Genomic DNA, 27,868 nt, shown 5'->3' on the forward strand with positions numbered 1-27,868 from the left:
CCCCTGGTACAGACCAACTTATCTAAGAAATATTGCAAACTCTCACAAACAGCTTCTGTCTCATGGCTTTATAGGGCCCACAGCTGCATGTGGGGGAGAGGCTGCCCTTGACAGCCAGGATGTGGACTCAGGGTCACCACCGCCCAAAGTTAGGGCCAAGGATGTGCTGGCCCCACCAGAGGAGAATGCAGGACCACACAATCTTCCAGCAGCAGCTGGTGGCAATGTTGCAGGACTGCCGTGAGTTCTCATGGGCCTGGCAGACAGAGGACATCGCCCACAACCAGGCAGACTGAGTTCTGGGCAGAACTCCTGGACCTGGAGCACGAGCAGCTCCAGCTGCTGTGGGAGCAGAATGCCATCCTGGTCCAGGCAGTGCAGGCCATAGATGACAACTGCTGGGTGGATACTGTTTTGGCCCTGGTGGTTGTGTTCGTGCTGTCCACTGCCTGGCCCCCAACCCTAGCCCTGCCTGTCCCCTGGCAGCCATCCGCCACCCTACAGAAGGCTGCTGCCTGGGCCTGGGAGGAGGTCATGCGTCTGCTTCCAGCCCGGCCCCCACTCTGGGTCCTGCAACACCCAGCCCCCCCGCCTGGGCCCAGCCCCCCTGCTTGCCCCGGCTTCACACAGGTGCAGAGCCAGAGCTGCCTGGAGCAGGGCCAGGATCACACCAGCCCTGCTGACCCTGGCCACCAGCTGCTGGAAGGGGAGCCATCTGTGCCGAGGGACCAGTGGCTGTTGTTGCCCCTGGGTGAACCCCCTGCCTGCCATACTTACTGTGGCTTCTATACCCATGGGGGAATATCCAGAGGCCAGAGTGCTGGCCGCCTGCCCCTGGGCTCTGCCCCCTAGGTGCCCCCACCTATGGTCCTTCACTCCAGGATGGCCCACAAATGACACTGTATGTAGTTTTCATAAGGAAGGTTTTTTATTGTTGGTGGGTGGGGCGGGTGGTGGAGGGACTCTGTGGAGGGGGAAAGGAGGTTCTTTGCTGAGTGTGGGGAGGAGGGCTCTGTTTGTTAGAGGAGTGGGGAAGGGTGCTGTGGTTGATGCGTGGGAAATAAAAACTTGTTCTTGTCAGACATGTGCAGTGAGCATGGTGGGGGTGGGCAGGGTGGGTGGGGGGGTCTGTGGGCCGTGATGCAGGCAAGCTGCAGCAGGAAGTGCTGGAGGGGGTGGTTGGGCAGGGCTTCCTGTACCTGGTACCCTGGCCCCATTAGCAGGTATGCGGCTCTCCTGGGGCCTCAGCAGGGAAGGCCTACCACTGTTGATGCCACTGCAAGGGGTATTCCTGCTCCTGCTGCCAGGCGTCCTTTGTGCCCCACCCCTCCTCCTCCCAGGCCTCTTGGAAGAGCTTCTCTGGGTCTTGCAGATGCTATGCAGCACACAGGCTGCAGTGACCTGGCGGAGGTTGTCCTTGATGACCTGAAGGTGAGCAATGAGGCAGTGCCAGCAGTCCCTGAGGTGACAAAAGGCACACTCCACCAGAGAGTGGGTCTGGCCCAGGCACCGGTTGAAGTAGGACTGGCGGGGGTCCAGGTGGCTGGTGTAGGGCCACATGAGCCAGGGCAGGAGCAGGTAGGTGGGGTCTTCAATGAGGAGGGGCAGGATAGCCATGGCACTCAGCTGAAGGTCCAGCATCCCAATGAGGAGAAGCAGGATAGCCATGGTGCTCAACTGCAGGTCTAGCAACCCTCGGCATGAAGCGGCTGCTCTCTACCAGGCGTAGCAGGCCAGTGCTCCGGAAGATGCAGGTGTCGTGGGCACTGCTCGCCAGCTGGTGGTCATGTGCGTGAAGGTGCCATGGTGGTCTATGACAGCATTGAGCACCATGGAGTGAAAGCCCCTCTGGCTATAAGAGGGGCGGTCTCCATGGGGCAGGCAGGTGATGGGGATGTGGGCCCCATCCAGGGCCCTGATGCCCTGTGGAAATCCCAGAGCATAGATTCCCACCACCACCTCCAGGGGGTCATGCATGCAGAGCACGGTGTCTGCTAGCACATCCTGGAGGGTCCCACACACCTCCAGGATGGCCTCCCCAATGGTGGCTTTGCCCAAGCAGGTACATGTGGCCAGCATGAGTAGGGTCTGTGGGGAGAGGCAGCTGCATGCCGGTGTCCTGCCACTATAGGTGGGACCAGAGCTGTTCCACAAAGTCCTGGAAGGTGGCCCAGGACATGTGGAAGGCCTCCAGCCACTGCTCGTTATCCTAGGTGCGCCGGATGACATGCCACTACCAGTTCTGGTAGTGCCCAGGTGCACCCAGAGGCAGTGGGGCAGGAGGCCCATGAGGGGTGATGGTGGCCCCGATAGTGGCATCCAGAAGCCCCTTGTTGGTGTCCCTGCCAGTGGCAGGTGGCAGCGGCGACCTTGGTACGGCATGCTGTGGCTAGGCAGGTGGTCGCTGTGTTGGGGGGAGCTGGGCAGGGCGAGATGGCCATGGGCCAGGAAGAGGTCAGCACGGCAGGCCAGTAGGGCCAGCAACGTGGCCAGCAGGAGTTTGGGGAGCTGGTCATTGCTGCCAGGGGCAGGGGCTGGAGCAACCATAGCGCAGGGAGGCAGAGTGGGCAAGGAGAGAGTTGCCGTGTGCTGCCCCTGTGCTGTGCATGCTGCTCCTGGGCAGGGAAGTAGCTGGCCAGAGAGCAACGAGTAGGGCTGCCTTTTGAAGAGGGTGCCGGCTGCTGGCAGCTGCAGCCAGAGCCTGAAGCTCCCCCCCTGGTGGCAGCAGGGGCCCATTGCAGGGCTGCAGGACGTTTGGTGCATCTCCCTAGTCCCTGCATGTGTAGACATCTGCCCAAGAACGCTTACTCCAGTGTAGTTTACACCTGAGTAAACTAGCCCGGATCAAATGCATGGGTAGATGCACCGAGAGTTTACATTTTTTCTGTCTATTTTAAAAATTGGTGCCAAATGTCCACTTTTGTTATGGAAGGTTTCATAAAAATTCAGGCATCTATCTGACATTACAGGTGTGAAACATACTATTTCGCATGCTATACTCTTAGAGTGAATACCAGGAAAACCTTTCTTGCAATAACATCCATTAGACTGTGTAATAGTTTCTAAGGGAATTGGCAGGAGCCCCGTTTACTGACTCTTAAAAATTGAACAATAAAAGTATAAGAACACATACCATTAGGAGCAGTGCTGAATTGGTAGCAACATAGATTAGATGAGGTCATAGGAATTTTCCATTTCTAAATGTTATGAACCTAGGGCCTTGAACAGGCATCCAGTTCTAGTGGGGGAAATTTTTGAGAAATTTCCCCCATTAGAAATAAGTCTGGCAGAAGGAGCAACATAGCTGCCCCCTCCTCCTGCTCTAAACACCTTCCTCAAACCTGTCATGGGTCTGGGGAAGGCATGGGGAGGACGCTGCTCCATTCCTGGTCCTGGGGGACTGGAGTAGCAGGACAAAGTCCCTCCTGCTTCCCCGAACCGGGACTCCCATGGGAATGCAGGCATGAGCTTTGAAGGTGGCATGCAGAAGAAGCGTCCCTCATGTGCATGCAGGACTGTGTCACTGGCTTTGAAGTGCTGCATGAGAAGCCCTCCTCCCACCCCATAGCATTGCAAAGCCAGCGCTTACCTCTCCCCCCTGACTTCCCCACCTTGAGTGGAGGGAATGCCTGTACGTGAACTAGGATGGCACCAGGGACAGCAGTTTCATTTTCCTGATTTTTCTTTAATTTAAATTCTACATTTAAAAACTACTCTCTCTCTCTCTCTCTCTCAGAGTTTTGAATTTTCCACATTTTAATTAAGACGGAACAGAATAAAAGATTTCAGTTAGCTATGCTAATGTCCAGGCAGTATTAGGGACAGCAATGTGATTAATTAAATCTGCGTTGCCTTTTTCCCTCATCTATGCCCCCATGATACCTTGCAAAGTGGCATTTATTCAAGCTTAGTGAACGCAGTCTGTGCACCCTGAAACAGTGAACAATACAACACATAGGGTGCGTCTACATGTGCAATTAAAGCCTGAATAAACTGAAGCTTATTTCTCTGAAGTTAATTGCTCCCAGGTGCACTGTTTGAACATGCACCCAGAAGCAATTAACTCCAGAGCACTAAGCTCCACAGTTTATTCAGGCACAGCATGTGGAACCAGGGCAGAGCAGCACCGGCTGGCAGGGCACCCCAGGGGTCAGCCTGCCAGCCTGGGGCTGCTCTCCCCGACTCAACATGCTGCGAAGGGGCTTGCTGGGGCAAGAGGGAGTTTCAGAGCAGAGCTAGTCACCAGGCAGCCCCCACACTGAAGCATCCTCATGCCCCAGCAAGTTGGGCAGCATCTACACGTGTGTTACTGTGGAATTTTTTCCTTGTAAATGGTAGCGCTATCCTACTGCCAAGTAAATTAGTTTACTACAGCCTAATATAGGTGCACAGGTAGATGCCGAGATGTTTACTATGCAGCTAATTAGTCAACTGAGCAGTAATGTCTTGTGTAGACACGCCCATAAATAACTAAATTATTACCTTCTTGCTCCTACAAATATATTTAATCCATATTTTCCAATAGATCATCTTTCTCCTCCCTCACAAAAACTCACAACTTTTCAAATACAATTGTAAGACATCTGTCATAGAAGATATATTTATTAAAGGCAAAATAAAATTATTTACTAGCTCTTTCTTTATTGCCAAAGTCTAACATTGTATTAGTCTGAAAACATATATACTATATTTCAAGAGTCCCCATCACAACAGATGTCCTTTAAGGTTTTGTCCTAGTAAAAATGTTAGACACAGTTACACTCATGTAGCTTTTATTACAACCTTTCAAAACTTCAATTTATCCTTATGTTGCAGTCAGATTAGATAAAATCACAATTTATTCCCAACTTGATAATGTGAGTCCAGCAAGACTTGACTACAGTTAGTTATAATTGTCCAAAGAATATAGCTGAAAAAGTGAAGACACCCATTCAACCAGAAGCTGACCAAAATACTCTACAAAAATAAAAAGGAATACAGTTACCAAGAGAAATTCTTCAGATTATTCTTAAATGTGTAAACTCTAGAAAGCCATGCCATGTCTGACACCCAGGAAAAGGCTTACCACACAGGTGTAAAATACAGATCCTTCAGTTGCATTCTGGAAAAAGAGATTTGGCTAATGGTAGTTCTGTGAGGATACTCTCATACTTCACAACTGTCTATGCTAGTGAGCCAGTCTGTTTCTTTACTCAGGAAAATTTTCTACAACCTTTTAGCATAAGAAATTCTCCATGCTTCCTCTTCCCCAAGTGGAAGGAACGAGTTGTGATCTACATTTACCTAGGAACAAAGGGATAGCAAAGGAATCCAAGTGAATTAGAGGTCTGTTGGGGGCTCCTCCACATTTTACAGGGTAGTCTCAGGTGATCCTTTCATTGCTTCTGTCTGGGTGCATCTACACATGCCCCTACAGCACCGTTATTACTGCACTGCCATTTAGTACTTCCAAAAGGTTTTGGAAGTTCCAAGTTTAGTACTTCCAAAAGGTTTTCCAAAAGGAAGTACTAAATGACGGCACAGTAACAGCCTGTAGTGCACTGTACTGGCGACGCACAATTATTAGCCGCTACGTCACCATACTATACCGAGGGAGGCATTGCTACAGTGACATAGTGGCAGTGGCAGTTTTTGCTAGCGGACACTATGTCACCATAGCGTGTTGCTACAGCAATGTAACATCAGCTGTAAAATTGCCCACTAGGTAAGAACAACCAGGGAGATTGTACTTTGGTTTGAAACCCTTGTTCAATCAATAAAGTTTCTTCCACCTCTCAGGTACCTGTATTACAATACTAAGGTACTTGTTATTTTGTTGATGATATATCCATCTAATGTACCTATGGATCTAAAGATTTCTAATATGCAACCACACTGCTATTAATAGATACCACTATACATTAGGTATATTAGTTCAGTTTACTTCGAGATCATCATCTGAAACATTAGTTGAAAAGCCTACATACTTTTAAAGGAACGATGCCAAAACTTCTTGGTCTTCAAAAAATACATGTACCTCATGTGTCCTTTACATCCCATCTTGCTTCCCTCCATTCCCCATTGCAAAGTCTAGATCCCTTTTGTTGAGATTTTCAAGTAAGGAGAAATGCAGTTAGGAGTAGGTCTTCAATGGAAAAAAAATCTTCAGGGAAACCACTAATCAGTGGCAACACATAGCGGGTGCTCGAGCACCCCCTGAGAGCGCGAGTGCACTCCCTGATTGGCTGCTTAGGCGATGGGCAGGGGGAGCAGGCTGAAGCACTGGTGCCCCCCCTGCAAGCGCCAGCTGATCGCTGCAGCTGCTCCCGGAAGCAGCTGCAGAGATTGGCCACAGCAATTGGCCATGGGGGAACTCCCTCCGGGCAGCAAGATCTGCTGCAGGGGGACCTCCCCCCAGGCATCGAGATCTGCCATGGGAGGACTCCCTGACTAAGGCGGCACCAGTCGCCCATGCCACTAATATCATTTACATCTCTCTCTGTAGGAGTTGCTGGATACTTTTAGCCAACTCCTCTGTCTGCTGAACTTTAGGAAATCAAAGGGAATTTCCCTTGGCTCCCTGTTTCTTGCCAAAGTCTCCCTTCAGCTAAAGAACTGCTCAGAGGTTCCTCAGTATTATTTTTTTACTTGAGCTATTTATGTATAGATATATACTGGGATATTTTTAATTAGCAAACTTTAAAAGTATTTCAGTTTTTCAAACTTGGCCCTACTCCTTCACCTTGTCAGATGATTCAATTAATGGCTGCAGTTTACATCTTCTCTTTGATTCATAAGTTTGGGCTCATGCCTTGCCTTGAATCCTGTGATTACTCCAACATAGCACTGCATTATAGTCCCTGATACTCCTAACTGCATCTCTCCTTAGCTTTTCCATGCACCTCCAACTCATGCTAGTCTCCAAGCCCCACAACCTTCTTCCCCTGGATTAATTTACCCCTCTCCCTGAAGATATTCAGTGTGAAAAAATCATTCAGAGATTGAGGAAATATGATCTCATGGGTAAAGTGTTGACTTGGCCTGGATCACAAAAGATTTCAGTTCCCAGCTCCATCAAACCCTATAGGTGCGTCCAGACAAGGGTGCACATGCCTCTTGCAGCATCTCAAAGCCCTCTGAGATGCTGCAAGAGGCATGTGCGGGAACATAAAAATGTTCCCCACACTGTAAATTTGTAGTGCAGGGGCAAAATTAGACACCTGGATATCCAGGGTTCAAAAAAATACCCTGGGGAAAAAAAGCAGGGCAGGGCACCTGGAGGCTTGGTCCTCCACAAAAACACTCTGATAGCCAGCCACAGCATCTCTACGGCTGGCCCTCGCCCTGGTGCTGAAGCATGCTGCCGGCCTGTGCAGGGTAGGCAGAGTGCCAGCCACAGGGAGCTGGACCTGGGCTTTGTGCCAGTAAGTAGGGGGTGGGGGGCACCTGGAGGAGGGGGAAAGAGACCATCAGGAGAGCCTCACCGGCCCCATCCCTTATCTGCTCCCCGAGCCCCCCCCCCGGATCACTGCCCCACCTGACCCCATCCCCTGCCGGCCCCTGCAGCCTGGCCCTATCCCCCACCTACCCCCCTGCAGCCCCCCCAATTGCTGCCCCACCCAGTCCCAGCATCCCGGTAATTAAAATGAAAAAGCCCTGCACTCACTGGCAGTAGCAGTTGCCGTCAGGGTCACTGGGGCCTTGTGGCAGAGCCCCCTCCCCAGCATGGGGCAGCAGAGATTGGCCCCGGCTGCCTGGCACCCGCACTGCCACTGCCCCATTGCGTGGGTGCGGCCTGGGTCAGCATGGCACCACACGGCTCCACATGCTATCAGGTAGCTGGGGCCGCTCAGGCTGAGCAGTGCCAGGTCCTGGGTGACAGCCGCAGTGACCCCAGCTGCTTAATGGCATGAGGAGCTGCATGGCACCCTGCCAACCTGGTCTGCATCCTTGCTACATGGCAGTGGCAGTGTGGGTGCCAGGTGGCCAGAACCGGTTCCTGCTGCCCCGTGCTGTGCGGGGGGGAGGGGGTGGGCAATGCCATGAGGCCCCAATGACCCCAACAGCAGTTGATACTACTGATGAGTGCAGGAGGATATTTTTCCTTTTTCTTTTTTAAGTGCTGGCAGGCTGGGACCGGGTAAGGCAGCCATCAAAGGTCTGGGGGTGCAAGCGGGCGCTGGGCAGGGAAGCCATCGGGGGTCTGGGAGCGCAAGCAAGGGGTAAGGCCAAGTGGGGCAGCCATTGAGGGGGGCTGCAGGAGCCAGCAGGGGCTGGGGCTGGGTGGGATAGGAATTTGGGGGATTGGGGGAGCAAGTTAGGGTGAGGCATGTGGGCCTTGCAGGGAGGGGGGGTGGTAGCCCCTGTGGGGGCCATGTGGCCCCTTTTGGGGGTGCTGTAGCCCCTATAGAGGGCTGTGGCCCTTGTTGGGGGGCTGTAGGCCTCCCCCCATGATCCACCCACACAGCCCATGGACCCCTCATGACCCTCCACAGCCACCCACATCCCCCCACCCCCATTCTGCCTACCCCACATCCCCCCAGCACACACTCTGTGTGCCCAGCTGCCAGACAGGATGAGACCTGCTGGCAGGAGCTGTGGCTGCAGGGCCAGCTGTCCCCATATCCTGGTTAGTAAAGGGGTCAGGGGGAGCCCTAAGTGGTCTATGGTAAGAAAACCAAAAGCAAACAGCAAAACATATAGGTATTTAGAAATCATGTTATTATGACAGAGACACTGGTAGGCTTCCAAATTGCTTTAACACTAGATATATCAATAAAACATTGCCCAACTGATCGCTGTCTCTCCCTCTATATAGTGGTCTTTTGTTTTAATTGTGGAAGAATATAGATTTCGGGGTATTTTACAGAGTGACTTTAGGATTTTTTTAACAGGGATTTTTCAGTTTTCAAATAGGGAACACCAGAATTTCTGCTAGGGAGGCAAGTGGCAGGACCCTGCCTGCTCAGCGCTGGCACCTTGGACCCAGATGGAGGTGGCTGACCTCCTGGACAATTGGGGCCAGGAAGACATGCTTTGACAGTTCAAAGCAGGCGACCACAGTGGGAACATCTTCCGGGTGACAGCTGCCCAGACGGCTGGGCAGGGGCACACATAGCAGTAATGCCACACAAAGGCCAACTCTGCAGCAACAGCGCACTGGCAGCTGGCCCAGAGGGGCAGATGCCAATGATGGCTATGCAGTCCCCATCCGGGTCTGGTAGGTGCGCAGCAGGTCACAGCCAGGCAGCAGCCCCCACTGCCAGACTGCTGCAGTGGGTAGAGGGGGCAGGGAACTCTCAAGGCTGCTTCAGCAGTCCAGCTGACACAAGGGGTAGTGTCCCCAGATATCAATTGGCATGGCTTCAGGAACTCCTGAGAGCAAGTAGCCCTGAGCTACTTGCCAGGGCAGCTTTTTGTACTGATGGGGCCAGGACAGGGCAGCTTTTTACAGTGCTGGGGTCAGCACTAGGCTCTAGCTCCCCCTGGCTGCAGATCCAGGAGGAGCCAGGCAGGGTTATTTTGCCCCAAGTGGCACAACTTGCACCACACCAAAGTGCATGTCTGGGCATGTGCGCTGAGGCAAAAAGCCCTGGCTCAGATTTGTACCACTTTTTTTTGAGCTGCTGTAAATGCACATGCCTGCATGTGTAGACATGCCCTACCTGTGTAACCTTGGACCAGTTATCTTTATCTTTGTTCCTCAGTTTATTATGTAATATGTATACAGATGTTCATGTGTAAGAACAATGCCATGTATTTTTTTTCTCACAGAGGTGTTGGCAGATAAATTCACTTACATACAGGTATTCAGATACCATGGAGATGAGTGTCATAGATGAGTGCATAAATTAATGCATGTACTGTGAAATATGCAAGTATAATCAGTCACAGAGCAAGTGCATATATCTACATATAAAAACGCTCCTAGTCCAGGATAGTAAAATTACAGAATTTATGTGGAAAAGAGCAAATATTATTGTCGTAATGAAATGTTTTGTTTCATGCCAGAGACATACATAAGAAGCTAGTTATTACCCCAGTGCTCTATGATCTCAAGACACCACAGAAACTGTACAAGTAGAGGATCACCTCCAGACAGAACATCAAAAAGCTCATGACAAAGTAGGGGCAGAGCTAAGAATTGGATGACCTTCACTGTTTCTCCAATAATGTCACTCCCTCTCTCTCTCTCTCACTCTCTCTTTTCCATTTAATGAAACACTCTTTCCAATTGACTTCCATAAAGGTTGAAGTTATGTTTGCTCAACCTTAGCTTTAAGTTAAGAAAGTTTTGCTTGTGATAATTTAATTGTCATGGATGGTCAGCATACAAAGCGAGAAAGATATGGTCCTTGCCCCTAAGAGCTTAAGAAATCTAAATTAAAGAAGTAATTCAAAGATGTTATACAGCAGATGGCTAGATGGAGATCAATATTCCTCCCATCTTCCTCTAAAAAATGTCCTCCATGATTTGGTGGATCATGTTCAAAGGCATCCTAGGATAAATGTATCTTATTTTTAGAATATCCTTAAAAAAAACAATTGTTTGGTGGAATACATGAGAAAGCCTATTCCCAATATGGATAATGGCATGAAAAATGGTATACAGATTGGAACAGAAGGATTAAAAAGGAATATTTTGCTTTCACTTCATATTCCTTACAAAGCTGCAACAACAGTGACAAGGTGTCCATGGAAACTAAATGTGATGTCACAAAAAGGGCTCTCAAACATCAGCAGAAGACTTTGACTTTTTAAGCCCACATTATACAAATATTAAAAACAAATGGTGAAAGTGCAAAGGTGTGTGGCCCTCCCAGGGACCAAGCATGAAATACTGGTCAGTGACAAAAAACATTATGTCAATGGAAATAGTAACCCCTTCCCTCATGTCCCTCAGTCGGTAACACATGTTTACTTTGACCTGATCAAAAGATTTTTCTTGACCTAGGGTGACCAGTCTGATGTCCAGGCCAAATTGTTCTGTGGCTGCCAGGAGGTCACATGGCAGAAACAGGTTGCATGGATGATTCTGCCAGGTAGCTCTGTTTGGGGCCTGCAACAGAGGCCACAACCATTTTGAGCTGGATGGCCAAGCTTTGGGTCAGGATTTTGTAATCAGTACACAGGATTGATAATGGTTGCCAATTCTTAATGTTATTGAGATCTCCTTTCTTGTGCAGCAGCATGAGTACTGCTCACCAGCAGCTGACTGGTAGAATCCTAGGTGAAATTTTAAGGAAAAACGCTAATGTTTAATAATTATAGGCTGGTAGAAATATGAATACATGTATATGATACATATCTTTGCAACATGACATATATACCTTATTTTCTCATATACATCACGCACCTTTGCCCCAAAAATCAGCACCCCGAATATCAGGGAGTGTGTTCTAATGGGAAATCCATTTAATTCACTGGAAAAGTAACTGCCAAGATGGCTGTTGCTTGTGTTTGCTCACCAAACTGAAGAGGCAGAGTCTCATGTTAACTCTCTCATAACCATAGCTATTGTCCAAGCACTGTAGTTTGTGTCTGAAGCAGCAAGTGAGCTGCTGGTACTATCTTGATGAGGCTTCCAATGTGGAAACAACACTTTATTTACAGGAACTTGTATAAAAAACTACTTATAATAAAGTAACAGCCTTACTACTGTCCTTTGCAAGCATCTGGGGCCTAACCTTCAGTGACAGCATAAGTTATCCTGGGAACATAGTGTGCCAGGAAGTGTGTCATTGCAGGAGATAGTCTGCAACACCAGAAAATTCCTGATGCTACACTTCGTTGACATTCTCTGTTCCCAGGACAATTTACTCTCTCTCAGTGTCAGCCATACCTCTGAAAAATATCTTTTTTTCCACATTCTGCCTTCCAAAAAACAAGGTGCAATTTTTATTTGGGGGCATGCTGTATGTGAGAGAATACAGTATATGTCAGTCTACATACATACATATCGCTTTCCAAGACATATAATATATCATGTTTTAAAAAAAGTTTGCCATGAGATGTAAGGAGGTGTTTAAGTACAACAGAACAATTTATTTTCTTTTTCTTTTAAAAGAAGTAATCTGAAACCTAGACATGTATACATTGCGTAAAAAAAACAAACCTTAAAAAACCTTCAGATGCTTAAGAATATTGTGTGACTGTGGTAACGTTTAAGTGCAATGTGTGTAAACTTGCATAGTCAAACTCAAATAGTGTGGTAGACAGGAACAGTAACAACGAGCATGAACAAACATAACTCTAATTGGGAATGGTGCAAACTTGGCTTGAATACACAGACAATGATCCAATGCCAAAAATTGCTTTCCATTGTCACTAATGGAATTAAAGAGTAAATACTAAAGGCATTGTTTACACAGGACATTTCAAACATGCCATCTAATGGAACTAATATTAAACTAAGGAAACAAACATATGACAATGGAATGCATCTCAAAAAGTGAAGTATTTCAAGGTGAAGAATACTTAGAAGAATAAATGGATATAAATCAGTAGCAACTTCAGTATGTTACAGAATAAATTATATAAAAGTAATATAGGCATGACTTCAAGACTTACGGGCTTAGTTCCTGGTTCAGCCTGAGGAAAAATATTATGAATGTGAATACATGAAGTAGGAAGAGAGAGTACCTCTAGCTTGTGGAGGGGTAGAGTTTGAGGAGTGCTCTTGTTGGTGAAGCCACATAGTCACTATACATGCTAAAATGCCCCTTTCATGATATGCAGAAGAAATCTGATGGAACACAACCAACCTCCCCAGCAAAGTGCTCAAGCACACATATAACTCTCTCTCCACTGGGCAAAGCATTTAAGCATAGGATTTCAATGGAACTTAAGCATGTGCTTAAGTGCTTTCCTGACTTAAACCCATAGCCCTTGACTCCTCATATATGCAACTTAACTCTTACCATCCTATTTCCTTGTGCCCAGAGCAACAGCTATAGAGTACAGATGGGATTTGCTTTTGTCAAATAGCTGTAAACAAATACTTCTCCACACTGTTTTCCGTTTACCCAGTCCCATCTAGACCAAGACACATGCAAAGGGACAGAGAACGGCAAATGATTTCTTGCTCAGGCAGACTCCTAGGGTTTTCCCACACCCTCTTCAATCCAGGTTGCTTTGTCCCTCACCCCACTGTAATTACTCTGTTGCCTGCCTTGTTACAGCTGAAGTTACTGTTGTTACATGTTAATATTTCACAAGAAACAATGTATTTGTGATTAGTCCTGAATCTCTAAAACATGCTAAACTGATGGATATGATTAAATGTAGCCAAAATAAGATAATATGGAGGACAATGTTCCTGTTGCTAGCTGACAATAGGTACTAACCTGCATTATGTTGTAACCACATGCATCTTGATTCAAATATCAAATATGTCATGATATAGCTTGCTAAAGCAATTTGTTTGCGTGTATAGCAGATCATATCACATATGTATGAACTCAGCTCTAATACACAAATAATTGCAACCTAAAAATTATTTATGTACACATGCAGGAAAATAAAACTTACAATACCAGTAATTAAGTAAGAAATATAAAATTTTCATTAACTGGCAACAGACACTTCTGCTACCTGGCATTTACACAATAAAATATACAAATACCTGCAAGTCTCTAATTCTGTCTGTAAAGCATGTGTAAAAATTAAGAAGTTGGGAAACAGATTATTCAGCTAGATCTCAGTTTGGCACATATGCACCATTGGTGAGGCATAGAGGGTGCATGTGAACCCCCTGAGCTTGGTGGGGCAACCCCTACAAAAAGGAGCTGCCGACACTGCCAGTGGCATCTGCGGGGGTTACCCAATTGCCACTGGCCACTACTGATGCTGCTGGCGGCGTCTATGGGTGGTCACTGACCACCAGGCAGCACTCACCACCTCCCCTCCTGTCGCTACTCCCAGGGCCGAGGCTGCCTGCAGGAGTTCACCACTTACCGCCGCCATGCTCCCACTGCTGACAGCACCACCACTGCCTGTGGGAGCTCACCATGCCCCCCCAGCCTCCGGGGGCATGCGGCATTCATGATATGCACTGTAGACAAAACCTGAATAAATGGCATCCATACACAGTATCAGTCATAGTTTTGGGGCAAGACTTTAAAACATCCCAAAGCCTTAAGAATTGGTACCTTCGGGGGAGACAGTGGGGAAGGGGCCAAAATAGCTGTAATTTCATCATGCCAAACTTTAAATATCAGTAAAATGACCTACTTTAAATTATTATTTCTGGGCAGAACAGAAAGGAAAAACTAATTTAATTATACAAAATACAGTAGAATGTATTATAAAGACATTTTGTCTGTTTTTCTTGCCATGCATCTATTTATTTTTTTCTTTTGACAACAACTCACAGAAATGTACAGTATTATTTCAGCAGCTCATCATATGTCATCAAAGTTTATATTTTGAACTGCACTACTAAAATAGTGTATATTCAGATGCTGTTGGGACTACTAGGTACAGAGCTAGAGAACAGAGCTTAGTCCCCTTAGGGCTCTACTAAACTCTCTCAAATGGAAATATCAATGCCAGGTACAGATGTTCAGTTTCTATCAGAAGAAGTGCCATTCTCCCAGCAGAAACCTGGAGTGTGCAGACATTCAGGGTTTTTTCCCTGAAGCAAAAATGGCCACTCCAGGAGAAAAATAACTTAGCAACAACCCAGCAATTTAACCCAGGGTTAAATCACTCCTGGGAGTGAATAGCTGCACACCTTCCCCTGGGTTAACTCATCCTGGGGACCAGGACAAGTAAAGCCACGGAAAAACGCTCTGTGACTTCCTGAGACCAGAGTCACCCCAGTCTTGACAAGGTGCAGGGAGCAGTTCCTCCTCCCTATCCTGAGAGGTAAGGGGAATAGCAGCTACTGTTCCCTGCCTCTTTCCCCAACTGGGCAGTCCCTGGTTTCAGGAAGAGGCAGTGGACTTTGCTGGCTCCCATCAGTGAGCTGGGAAGCAGAGTGGGAAGGGGGAGTTGGGAACTGGTTCAGAGAGGCTTTCTCCAAGTCCTGTTCCTGGCTACTGGCTTTTACACTGTCACTCTGCCAGTCAGTTGGCAGCAAAACGACAAGAGGGACTCAGAACCAGAAGCCAGGCTGCGAAAAGCCTCTGCACATCCAGCTCTGGGCCCCTCTGGCTTTTAAATCACTGCTTCTGCCACTCAGCTGTGTGCCAGAGGGGCAAGGACAAGTGAGAGGGGCAGAGAGCCAACAATGCAGATGCTTTTCCTAGCCAGGCTACCAGCCCCTCTGGCTTCATCCGCACCACTCAACTGACCTGGAGCAGAGCAGGGGGAAGCAGGCTGAGGCGTCTTGCCACCACAGTGAAATGCCCCTGCCTCACTGCATTGCTGTAGGTCAGCCCAGAGTAGCATGGCTGCTGTGCCCCTAGAGCGTTGCTGCTGTAGCTGGGTGCTCCCTTCCTCTCTCTGCACTCATTCTACTCAGCACTCCTCCAGGCTATTCTGCAAGGGAGAACTGGGAGGGTTCCCACCATGGGAAGATGTCCTTCTCCTGCCAATTAGCTAACTGGTGGGATGGGGTTGGGGGCATTTTCTCAGGGTGGAAATTCCTCCCCCACCTCCCACTGTTTGCAGCAGCTGCCAATTGCCACTGGACAGTCTTTCCCCTTCCTAGGCAAAAGAGCGGACAGGCTATCAATGGAGAGTTACCTGTGAAGCTCTCCATCCATGGGACTGGATGAAAGTCTATACAGTACAGCTCCCAGGCTACTTTTCTACTGGAAGAAATTTCTTCTGGTAAAAATGAACATTTGTAAACATCCCAAAACCTTTAAAAAAAAGCATAGTACAGTTTAAGTATGGTAATGTGAATGGACATATTTTGTATTTCCAGAAGATGCAAGAAATATCTGAACGTATATACAGGACTTCAGAAATAAAAAACACAGTTAGTGGAGTCTTTTGACAATGAACAAGCAGTAACTATAAAAGTGTGAAGTGCCATGCGTATACATCGCAAAAAGTGATGGCAGCAGATTTCAGACATCAAATAAAACTTTAAAAATGTGTGAGCTAACCTATAATTAAGTGGTAATTCTAGGTAGTCATGTACATTAAATTTGGATTAAATTTAAAGTGTTGAGGACAGATTTTCATAAATATGGGCATGAATTAGCCATACGATTTCCTTACACAATGACTCTGCATGCAGCCTAACTGGTCATTTGCATATACAACCTAGTGACTTCACATTTAATTCTAGTAGCCACATGCCTGTTCAGTCTTCTGAAAATATCTGGCCTCTAATTTCTTGCTCAAGGGGCTGGTTAAACCTGGAAGCACAGTGAAGATCTAGTTTTTTACAGACAGAAGTCTCAACGGCCTATGAAGAATTATCTTATGCTTTCTTCTCACAAAATCTGATAAAAGCTATATTACTCCTTCACATGATAACCTGTAGTAATTACAACTCTTTTTAGTTGTTTACTCCCAGTTCTACCTTGCCAAAAGGGGCAACAACCTAACAGAGAGACACTGACAGTACTAGTCCGTTATTACAAGAGAAAACATAACCTCCTTATGATTCAGGAATACCACTGGGAAATTTAGAAAAAAAGTCATGGCTGTTGGTTTTAAATATTTTAACTTTTTATAATCTTACTGATTTGATATCCATCCATAAATTGTGTAAGATCAGAGGAACAGAAAGCTGAGGAGACCATCAAGCAAGTAAATCTTTGAATGTTGTCATACATTTGAATTTAGTCCAGACCAGTGAAAATCATAAGTATTGTGTAAAGTAATTTACTTTTCACTATCTTTGCCATTTACTTGCTGCTTTCCACTATATTTCACTATCTTTCCTATTTACCTGTGGCAAATTAATGTAAAGCGTGTCTTTCTGTACTAGAATATAGGTCAGTTTAATTATTCGTCCAGGGTAATATATAAATGGAATAAAGACCATTGATTTGCTTTTTTACTAAGAAGTTAATTATACACCTATTTGAAATTTATTAAAAATTTTCAAGCTTTTTTCATTCTGTCAAGTAATGTTTCAGAAAGTTTAACAAATTAAACAGGGAGGTTTTTTTCATTTTTTAAAATTCATTGTCACTGTTTCAAAACCATGGGTTTGCATTGTCAGAGATCACAATGCTTTTCACAACTGCTATTGTTTAAATCATGAAGGGAGAGATCTGGTCACCTTTACAAAATGCTATAAGGAAGACCAGGATCTAGAGAGTATAGATATCATTTGATATAAAAATTGATACATTTTTAAAGTAGGCATTTTGCAAGTTTTCCTACTAAGAGTTCTGCCAATGATTAATTTTCCTCTTTATTATCTTCACGTGTTCGAGATCCTACAGTTTACAATAAGGGTGACAGAAAGCAGGATAACACAACTGTTTTGGCAGTGCTCTCTCAATTTTCTAAATCTCTGTGGGAAAGTTCAATTCTAAACCCTCACTGTAAGGAAATCTCTGTTGAGTTGTGATACCTTGGAGAGAACAAAAAAAGTTGCTAAAGATGGTGAAGAAATACCTACTATTAATATCTTTTCAACTCTGGCCAACTTGCACATACAATATGTCACAAAAACCTATATAAATAGCCTAGGTATCCCTTCATATGGCCCCATCAATGTAGTGTCAGAACACATATTTAAAAGGAGAAATCAGCAATCTCTCATTTCTTTTCTATTTAGAAAGCAGGGTAACCCAAGTCAATGGGTTGACCTTTACATAAAGTAAATGGGCAATTTAAGGTGTTGTGTTTTAAGGATGTGTAATACAATTCCAGCAGGAAGTAGTCCATATACTAGGAAGCAGTCCCTAGAAGGGGTGACAGATCAGAGGGAGACATATAATGGGAAGGAAAAAGAAATGGGGAAACTGACTTGAAAGAGGAAGAAATATATCAAAATACCTAAAGAAAAGAGACAAATAGTAATTTTTTTCCCATGTAAGACACTATTACACTTAGGGTTGATCCTGACTCAGTACCTCTTATATATACTCTTTTCTTTCCCTTAGCAAAAGTCCAGAAAAATTCTGAAGTCCTGAGTAACTGCATCGTTGATATTTAAAATTATCTTTAAAAGATTAACATTCATTGACAAATTCTACTAGACTGATTTGCTGTTATTAGACATTGGATTTGAATGGTATAAATGGGATTTGAATTGGATTTCTTACTATTGATACATTAAACTGCCAAATTTTAGAAAGCCATTTATTCTATTTAGCATAGCAGACATTTAACAATTTTTTAATCGTTAAAAACAAATAAAATGTTTCTTTAACATGCATCTTGGATATGTTAATTTTAATATTTAACAGTCCCATACATATTTGGAACTATTTATATTTACAAGGAAAAATATTGTGCGTGTGCAAAGTATAAAATTTCTTCTTAGAATTCTATTAGTAACAATACTAAAAACGTAATTGCCATGCTGAAGGATTATGCAACATGATACACATTTCTCACAAACACTGACGAGCACCAAAAATGTTAAATGGATAAAATACACTAACTATATTTCCAGAACAAGCTCTTGAGTTCATTATGTCAGACTGTTCCTACTTACCCTGCTGCCCCATGCTCATAAGGATGTGAACAGTAGGGGTGTGTGAAGCGGGCTGTATTCGATTTGGATTCGGCCCGATTTGGGGGACAGCGATTTGATTCGCTGATTCAGATCACTGTCCTGATTAGGTTCGGCTGAATCTGAAGATTTGAGGGGCTGCCAAATGGGGCCGAATCTCCTCGGAATCAAATCAGCGATCAAAGCTTCGCACAGCCCTAAACAGGCCTTTTACTATTTATCACAGAGATACGTATACAGGTATAGAGGACAGATAAATATTCACTGTATGCCAAAATGCCCTTTGTTCAAGGGCATATTGTGCAATGTATCTTGGTTCTTACACAACACTGATCATCAATCACTGTATATAAAATAAACATTTAGATGCAGACATGTAAATAGTTGATATGTAATAAAAATAATATTAAAATATTTTGGCCCATGTATATGTTTTAACATTGGATTTTGCACGGGCCCAAATGATGAGGAACTTAATACCCTCAACTCTCATTACTCTTGTGGAAGCAAAGGCACTTGCATTTCAAAGAACCAGGCCTTTATGTAATTCTTGATAGTGAAAATGACCAGAGAGTTTGTTTTTGTGTTGTTTGTTTCAGTTTATAAATCTAAACTATACAGTAACCCCCGCAAAGGGTTTCTGTACCAGTTAACATTATAACACTATAGCATCAATCACTGACTGGTTGTTCAGCTCCATTGACTTAACATTGCAAAATCATGTCAAAACATTTTACCTGACAGACATATTTGTTCTTCCATTTGCTCAGCACACACTGACTGTTTTGCATCAACTCCTGAAGGACAACAGAAAATAGAGAGAGTGGAGTTGGCTGTACACATTGTCACTAGTGGTTAAAGTGCTTCTGATTTTCAAGCATGAGAGATTAGCATGCCACACAAACAAAGATGCAACTGTTTTGGAACAGCCCACTGGACAAAAGCACATTTGTCATCACAAGAAGGGCTGATCCTTTATGAAAATTAAAGCTGTTGAAAGGGGATTCAAAACCGGATTATTTGTTGCCATACTCTAAACTTTCTGAAAGGTACCTCCAGCTCCTTGAGGGTATCTCGCAGTTTTTCTGGACGTTTGTTTTTAAGTATCCAAGGATAATCTCGAGCTAGCAAATAATAAAAAAAAATAATAAAAAAAAAACAGTCAAAAACTAAATTTTAACAGTTTTTTAAATTTAATTTTGGTGTAGAGGAAAGTCAACAAGATTTATTGGAATGATCTTAAACATACACTTTATACAGAAATGCATTTATAATTGGAGGGAAGCAGGTATAGATTCCACTGTCAAATGATATCCTTTTGAAAGGCTCTGTCATAGAAACAGAGAGCATAAAATACCTTCACCTACCATGATTTCACCATGGCAATCAGGGATAAAGCTTTCAGGGAAGAATATCCTATCCAGCTGCTAAACATTTGCCATGGGAAAGTCTCCCAAGTGCAGTATGTGCAACTCAGAGAGATGCAAGTGGTCAACTCTTTCCTGATTCATCCTAGACAGCTACTATTACATTAAATTAACATTAACAGCAACATTTTCAAAAGCAGACATTAACTTGTGTCTGCAAAATATGCATGCATGAATGTCTACAGGTAATTGTGCAGTGTATTACTTATAGGAGCAATTTAAGCATTTATTACAGAAAATATGGTCCTAAGAGTATGACAAACCAAGCCTAGCCAAAAAGAAAATACAAAAAAGTGCAGATCAGCACCTATGACTGTTTAGATCACTCATAGGAAAGTCCTGGATACTCATACATCTCTAAAAATCTCACTAATTGGATCTAGTTGTCAAACTTCCAACAAACAATTTTGAAAATGTTGGCTTAAGACATTAACCCTGTAGTCTTTAGCTATGCAAAGCTCCCTGTGGAGTCAAAGACAATTTGCTTGTTTCCTGGCTAACGACTGGGTTCTAATAACTTATGAAATGTCATTATTTAAAAGTGAGCAAATGTTCCCCATGAGTATATAATAAAAACATGTGAAATTGAAAAACCTTTATGTCTAAACTATTTAAATGAAACTTGATTGAAACTTTCATTCTTTGAACTGTCAGTTTGCATTCTTTGAAACTGTCAGCTTTCAGACCAAAGGACTTAGTACAGTCAAGTTTACAGAAAAGGTCTTACAATAGAAATGTTAGAAAAATCCTTCACCTGTGTACTATGCATATCATTTTAAACAAAAAAAGCACACAGACATATAACTTTCCTTTATAATCTACTGGACCAAATTCAGCATCAACACCAAATCCAGTGTCTTATAACAACACAAATTAGGCACATAAGATCACATTTTCAATAAGCTCCTTCATATAAGCAAACAATGTATCTAAATATGCAAAAAATACGAACTTACTCATACAAATACCAAATTAGCATTTATGAACAAAATGACCCTGTGTACCCATTAAAAAACTGTCATATGGAATTTTGTAGGGTGATCCTAATGTTAGAACAGAACCGTTACAGTTGGGCTGTGTGCTGATAAGTTTAGTAAGGCTTGGTGAGGGAAGAATATTATTATCTTACCACAGAACAGTAGTGGATGCATGTAGTCCATCATAGTAACTACATCAACAAGGCATGATAGCTTGTGCTTCCGTTCAACATCACATATTAGGAATGGAGTTGGCGGGTGCATCAGTGCATTCAATATTTACTAAATCTGCTCTGTCCACAACCCACCCTTCTCTCAAGAAGTCTATGTAGAACAATGTTCCACGATGCACAAGAGATGTAAACATCTTATAAGGATCCTTAAATTTTGGGCCCTGCCAACAGCACAACTATATTAGTTCTGCTGAAACAACAGCTGTCCATGCATATTGAGAATTAGGTTGCAAGAAGATTTGAAGTTCTGGGGCAAATTCTGTCTCTAATCACACATATGTGCAACTCTCAGTGAATTAATGAGAACTGGAGTTCAGTATAAGTATTTGAAGGAAGAATTTGGCTATAATATTAAATTCCAATATGATGAGATAGAATGTTAAAGGAAAGGAACTCTTGCAAAATTTCATAAAAAGCAATTATATTTTTCATAGCTTTTATGTAATATGTTATGTGATATATGTAATATGTGTTTTGTATTATGCAATACAGGAGATGTATGTAATATAATGTATGTTATATGTTTTATCATTTGTATACATATAGATGTGTGTGTATAAAAAACCTAAAATATAGTATTATTAGCGACTCTGCAGTCATTACAAAACTCAGGATGGGAGATTTTATTTAACTTTATGTTTTGCAACAGAATAAATTAAAATGCCATAACCATTTATATCCAGAAGTAAAAATGTTTCATAGATGTAGCTGATCTTTAACATTTATTTTACTTCCATCAAAGGTCTGTGTTAGAAGAGTTGAAATTCACTAATTTAAGTGTTTCCTAATAAACTGAAGACAAAATTTGATATGAAGATTCAGAGGTTCATAGATTGTAAGGGGCTGGATGGGACCTTGCAAGATCATCGGGTCCAGCCCCCCTGCACTAGGCAGGAAAGACAATGGGGCTCAGGTGACCCCAACGAGGTGACTGTCCAGTCTCCTCTTGAAGATTTCCAGGGTAGGTGATTGCACCACCTCTGGAGGGAGCTTATTCCACAGTCTGGACACCCCGACTATGAAGAAGCTTTTCCTAGTGTTAAGCTTGAAACGGTCTGCCAGGAGTTTGTGGCCACTACTCCTGGTTTTCCCCAAGGGTGTCCTGGTGAACAGTTGTTCACTGAGTCCTTGATGTATTCCCCTGATGTAGTGGTAAGCTGCTACCAAGTCCCGTCTCAGCCTTCTCTTTTTTAGGCTGAAGAGGCCCAAGTCCCTCAGCCTTTCGTCATATGGCTTGCCTTGCAAGTCTCTGATCATATGAATGTCTCTTTGGAGTCTCTCAAGCTTTTCCACATCCTTGTTGAAGTACGGCGCCCAGAACTGGATGCAGTACTCCAGCTGCGGTTATACCAACGCTGACTAAAATGGAAGAATCACTTCCTTGGTTTTTCTTGAGATGTATTGGTTGATACATGCCAAAGTTTTTTTTGCCTTGCTGGCTACAGCATCGCACTGATGGCTCATGTTCATACTATGGTCTATTATTACCCATAGGTCCCTTTCAGTCACGGTGCTAGTCAGTTTGGCACCATTGAGCCTATAAGGATGTTGGAGATTATTCGTCCCCAGATGGAGCACTTTACACTTTTAAATGTTGAAATTCATCTGGTTCTGATCTGCCCAACCTACCAGCCTGTCTAGGTCCGCCTGTATCTGCAGTCTATCTTGGAGTGTGACCCCACTCCCCCACAACTTGGTGTCATCCACAAACTTGGCCAATGAGCTCTTCACCCCCACATCCAAATCATTGATAAAAATGTTGAAGAATTCTGGGTTAAGTTTATTTTTGTGTTTTCTTTTGGCAAGGGAAATGAGAAGCAATGTGGACTAACATGATCACTGACATAAAAAATCTATATACATAAGAAAGAATTAGTTATAACTTTTTTATTGTTTTATGTCCTATAGTTCTATGATGTTCTATCTCCTACTGTATGGAATGTGCAGAAAATTGAGTATGAAGCCAAGGGGTTATTTTAGCATTTTGACAGGGGCATCAGCAATTAAAAATAATGCAGTTTTACAACAAGGAAGTCAGAAACTGCCCTTACATTCCATGAGCTGTTGCTTCTCTTCTAAGTAACCATACTTCATTTGTGATACTAAAATAAAAAAAGAATGAAAAGATTAATGATAATCCTCACAACTGCTGTCAGCAAATATTAATACATTAGAGAGACGATTCATATATTTTGATAAAACACAGAAATTTGCACAAAATTAAAATGGACCTGATGTTTTCACCTCATAGTCAGATATTTTAAATTTGCAGTGAAAGAAAGGCTTATGCAGCCCAACAGGTGGGCCAATATTACTGAGCCTCCAATCTGATCAGATAGTGAAGTGAGCTGCAACTGAATCCAGAACAGAAGCTGAGTCAGTCTGTCATCAGAATCATGGAGACAGCATATTAACCACCAAGCTAAGTACATGGGATGCCCACACAAGCCTCCACTTTAACCTGGCCAGGAACAGGAAGTAACTCTAGCTGAAAAGACCTTTTGGCCCGTCATGAAACTTCTAGGATTAACAGGATTAATCAGATAAAGAAAACTGATCATTCACTCTGAAATGCCTATTTCAGATATCAAGTAAGGATCCAGGAAACTAACGACAGTGCATTCTCATGCGTTTATGATGCCCTCTGCTGGGATTCCAATAAACAAGCTACTGGAATCAAATATTCAACTGGTCATATCTAAAACAAAATAATCCATTTAAATCATGTTGTTAACTAGATTTACTAATTGTCCTATACCACATATAAGATTGTTTGGTAACACTGAAGCCTCACTGATCCAATGTTTGGTTTATACTGTCTATATAAAAGGTATTTTGTGACTAAAGACTACGCATTTATTTATTTCTTTATTCTTTCTATATAATGAAATAAAAATGTTAAAAAAAATAGGTTCAGATTACTCAGAAGAAACTCTTTTTCTATATTTTCTTATTCTTTGTTCAGGAGAGACTTTCTACCTTTCCTTATTTTAGAGAAATATAAAGACTTCTATATTGTAAGAAGAAATTCATAGCTATGTTTATATGTAATTCCATTAGCTAAACAAAGTAGATTAAACATTTGAAAGTTTTTTCATCTGTAGCTAAATACAATTTATACTCTACCTGTTTCTTTTTTGTCATAGTACTGATGGATCCCAATATCACTGTCTATATAAATGAGAGAAAATATATAATTATTGGTTGTGTAACATTTGGGAAAATACAACTTAAGAAATGAAACTGAACCTTTTATTTTGTTATTATGTATTACTAGAGGAAGCAACATGTTAAGGTATATAAGCAATTTCCTCTATTTACCCTACACCATATAAGGTATATGAAAGTGGGACTCTCAACAGCCAATAAGTAATGACTCAATGGGTATGTGTACAAGTACTTAATTTCCCTTCGAACTGTCATTTCCTTCATATCCATTATAGTTTTCCCCTCAACTGCTGATATAGAAATATGCCCTTTACCACCTTCCTAATCATCATCTCTTCATGTTCTTTCACAAGGAGATGATCATTGGTAGAGGGTGTATCTGAGAATAGTCTAGAATGTCTCCTGATGACTGACATCACTGCCCTAAAGGCAACAATTATATTTTTAATACTCCTGAACTTTGTCACGATGCCTTACCAATAATTCAACAATCCCCTTTCTAGCTATGGAGCACTCTGAGTTATTGTAATGACTTTAAAGTAATAATATTTTAATGTAAATTTGCCCAAGATTAAATCTCTCTCATCCTGATATTGGGAGAATGCAAATTTGGAAGAATTCCTCAAGAAGAGAAGAAAGAAGTAATCAACTGTCAATGGACAGTTGATTTTAAAATAAAATAGCATATCTGTACAAGGACTTAGAATATTAAAATAAGCTCTGATGACAGATGATGGAAGTGGTCAAGAGCGAATGATAAGTTAAGTTAGGATATAGCTCTTCAATTTATCACAGTTATCTTCTACGCAGATGTGATTTTATAAATAGCATTAATAATATACAAAACCATCTTAAGTTGGAATCCATTACTAAAAGATCTGAAAATAATGAAATATCTTTTAAAGATCTGGTTCCTCCAAAGAAGCCAAATTTAAAAGGTCAGGGTTCTAATATGTAGCAGCCCCATAACATGTTTGTAAATAATTATGATAATTGTACCTATTTTATTTAGGCTGTCATTTTTTTTCTGGTCTGTCTTTTGACCAAATATGTGGTTATTACACAATGCTCTTATGGAGAGAAGGAATACTGAGGGATAGGGAATCAGTAGTCATACATTTATGCATGTTTTTAAATATTACTGGAATACATCTTGTTAAAACCGTGATAGGGGCTTGGTATCATAATATACATTGTGTTGATATCAAACACTTCAAAACCAGTGGTTTGTCGAGCACTGAATTTTAACATCAACAAGGTTAGAAGAATAAAGGTTTTTTCCACATGGGTGGTAATTAGTCATGTATCTCAAATGACTCCTAAAATTAGAATGATAGATTAATAAGATAAATATATTCTTCTAAGTATAAAATATCAATTTTCTATTCCAAATAGCTAGAGCATGAGCAATAAAGGATTGCTACATCTAAAGTACAAATTATAATGCCTCTGCAATCAGCTCAAATACTGATATTCATTCATCCAAACTAGTCATTATAGTGAAACCTATAGTAAAGCAATGCCTGGCTGCTTTACTTAGAAGGAAAAAATGAACCAAACTATATGTACACTTAATAGTCTTCAAAACTTAAAGGGATGCTTCAATGAGATAAATAAGGAACTTGACCATGCTCAAAGATAATATCTTTATATGATTTGAAAATAAACTTCACACGTGTATTTAGAATTTAATATCATTTGAATATTCATTGATAGGTTTTGTTATTTTGCTTCAGAAAAAGAAGGATGGAATCTGGTCACAGTTGACTTACCCCTAATATGTAGGGTATTCTTCAAAGACCACAGGTGCATCTCAGTCAGGCAGAAAGACATTTGATGGCAGATGGAAACTCAGCCCTATCAAAGGAAGGAAAGAAACAACATGTGCAAATTAATTACCTTCCATCACCAATGAAACTGGAAATCCCTTGGAAACTAGGTGGTAAAAGACCCTGTCACTGGTGATAGTTTATATAAAGGGTGAAGTTTTCAGCAACAGCAAACTCTGTGTTATATATGAATGAGTATAATAAGAGGATGAATATTTGCTATTATGAGAAAGGATACATTCATATTTAGGGTCAAATTTACAGACAGCTTCAGGCCGGCCTCCAACTTTGTGTTTGCAGTTGTTTACGTGCACAATTATTACTTTTGTGTGTGCCAACCTGCCCAGCCCTGCACAACCTTAAAGTCACTTTTTAGCAGCCTGGTTTATGAATATCAGTATGTACTTTTAGGGCCTAATTCTGTAAACCCTGCACACCAGGAACTCACAGTAAGGTCAACAGAGAGTTTTGAACACAAGAGATGTGCAGGCACTCATTATTAATGTTAAATATCAAAATATTTCTCTAGTGATGTCTTTCTAAATCAGAAACTTTGTGATTTATTAATTTAATAAGTTCACCAAGGCAACAGATGCCTATCAAATAAAACTTATGTATATGAGGTGATGTTAATAAAACAACACACAACAAAATAACCCCACACCTCAAAGACACTCCACAACTTACAGCTGAAATCCTTCAAGTGTTATCTCTGCATATTCATAGTCATAAGGATGCTTTCCCTTTTCTCCCCTTTCCTCTCAACAAGCATCAGGAATTTTCTGAACATAGTGCATGATCTACATATACCAACTGCCTTAAGCTTTTTTTTGGCTAAAACCAAAAGTCTAATGAAAGAAATCCCAAGAAGAGGAAGGATAGGTATTTGACATGAATATGTAGAGGCAACATTCAAAGAACCACAGTTAGTAAGGCACTGACCATAATCCTTTTCATTTTCAAGCTGGGTTCTTCATTTCCCTTGTGACAGTCCAAGTAGCATTACAACCCTCAGTGGGGTGACCTAAGAAGTTGTGATTAAAGGAGGATTGTAAAACTGTCCTCCCCCAAAGTGAATAACTAACATAAATGTTAAGAGAGTAGTACTCTGTAAACATGAGTACAGAAACTCAGGTAGCAGCCCTGAAGGTTTTTGTGATAGAGTCATAAAGAAATAGGGTTATAGAGAAATAGGACTGCAAGGGGCCTCTACCAGTCATCTTGTTCAACCCCCTGCCTGAGGTAGGCTCATCGCTATTCAAACCATCCCATACAACCATAAGCTAAACCCTACATAAGACTACCATCAACCCTGACACAACATAGACCTAACACCCTAACCTGTCACAGGTAAAGTAGGGGAACTTCAGCAGGCAATGCTGTCTATATACACCCAAGAGGTCCTGGGTAAAGGGCATGCCCTCTGCTACAGAGGAAGTCAAAACCTCCAGCAGTCCATACCAATCTGACCATGAGATAAAATTCCTTCCTGATCCCAAATATGGTGAGTGGCAAGACCAACTAGCCAACGCTACCACTACCACCCACCCCAAAGGCAGCTCGGCCCAAACCTCTGCTGAAAAAAGCCCAGTGCTGCCCTGACCCCAGCCTGCCCTGCGCACAGATCAGGGGGCACCCCCCCCCCCCCGCACCACCGCAC

The 27,868-nt window shown here is 42.8% G+C and overlaps 1 protein-coding gene across 2 annotated transcripts in view; it reads right to left on the reverse strand.

Annotated features, from left to right (window-relative positions):
• WDPCP (WD repeat containing planar cell polarity effector) overlaps positions 1-27,868 on the reverse strand; it is a 287,418-nt gene that overhangs the window by 166,050 nt on the left and 93,500 nt on the right. For both annotated transcript variants that reach the window (XM_014525820.2, XM_025192301.1), the window contains exons 3-7: positions 26,152-26,236; positions 24,338-24,382; positions 23,263-23,313; positions 19,628-19,698; positions 19,312-19,371 (exon numbers count right to left, since the gene is read on the reverse strand). In XM_014525820.2, coding sequence (XP_014381306.1) covers positions 19,312-19,371; positions 19,628-19,698; positions 23,263-23,313; positions 24,338-24,382; positions 26,152-26,212 — 288 coding nt within the window. In that variant the 5' untranslated portion in view covers positions 26,213-26,236. The remainder of the gene's footprint in view (positions 1-19,311; positions 19,372-19,627; positions 19,699-23,262; positions 23,314-24,337; positions 24,383-26,151; positions 26,237-27,868) is intronic.

Source organism: Alligator sinensis, unplaced genomic scaffold (genome assembly GCF_000455745.1).
Source record: "Alligator sinensis unplaced genomic scaffold, ASM45574v1 scaffold219_1, whole genome shotgun sequence".
Classification (NCBI taxonomy): domain Eukaryota; kingdom Metazoa; phylum Chordata; order Crocodylia; family Alligatoridae; genus Alligator; species Alligator sinensis.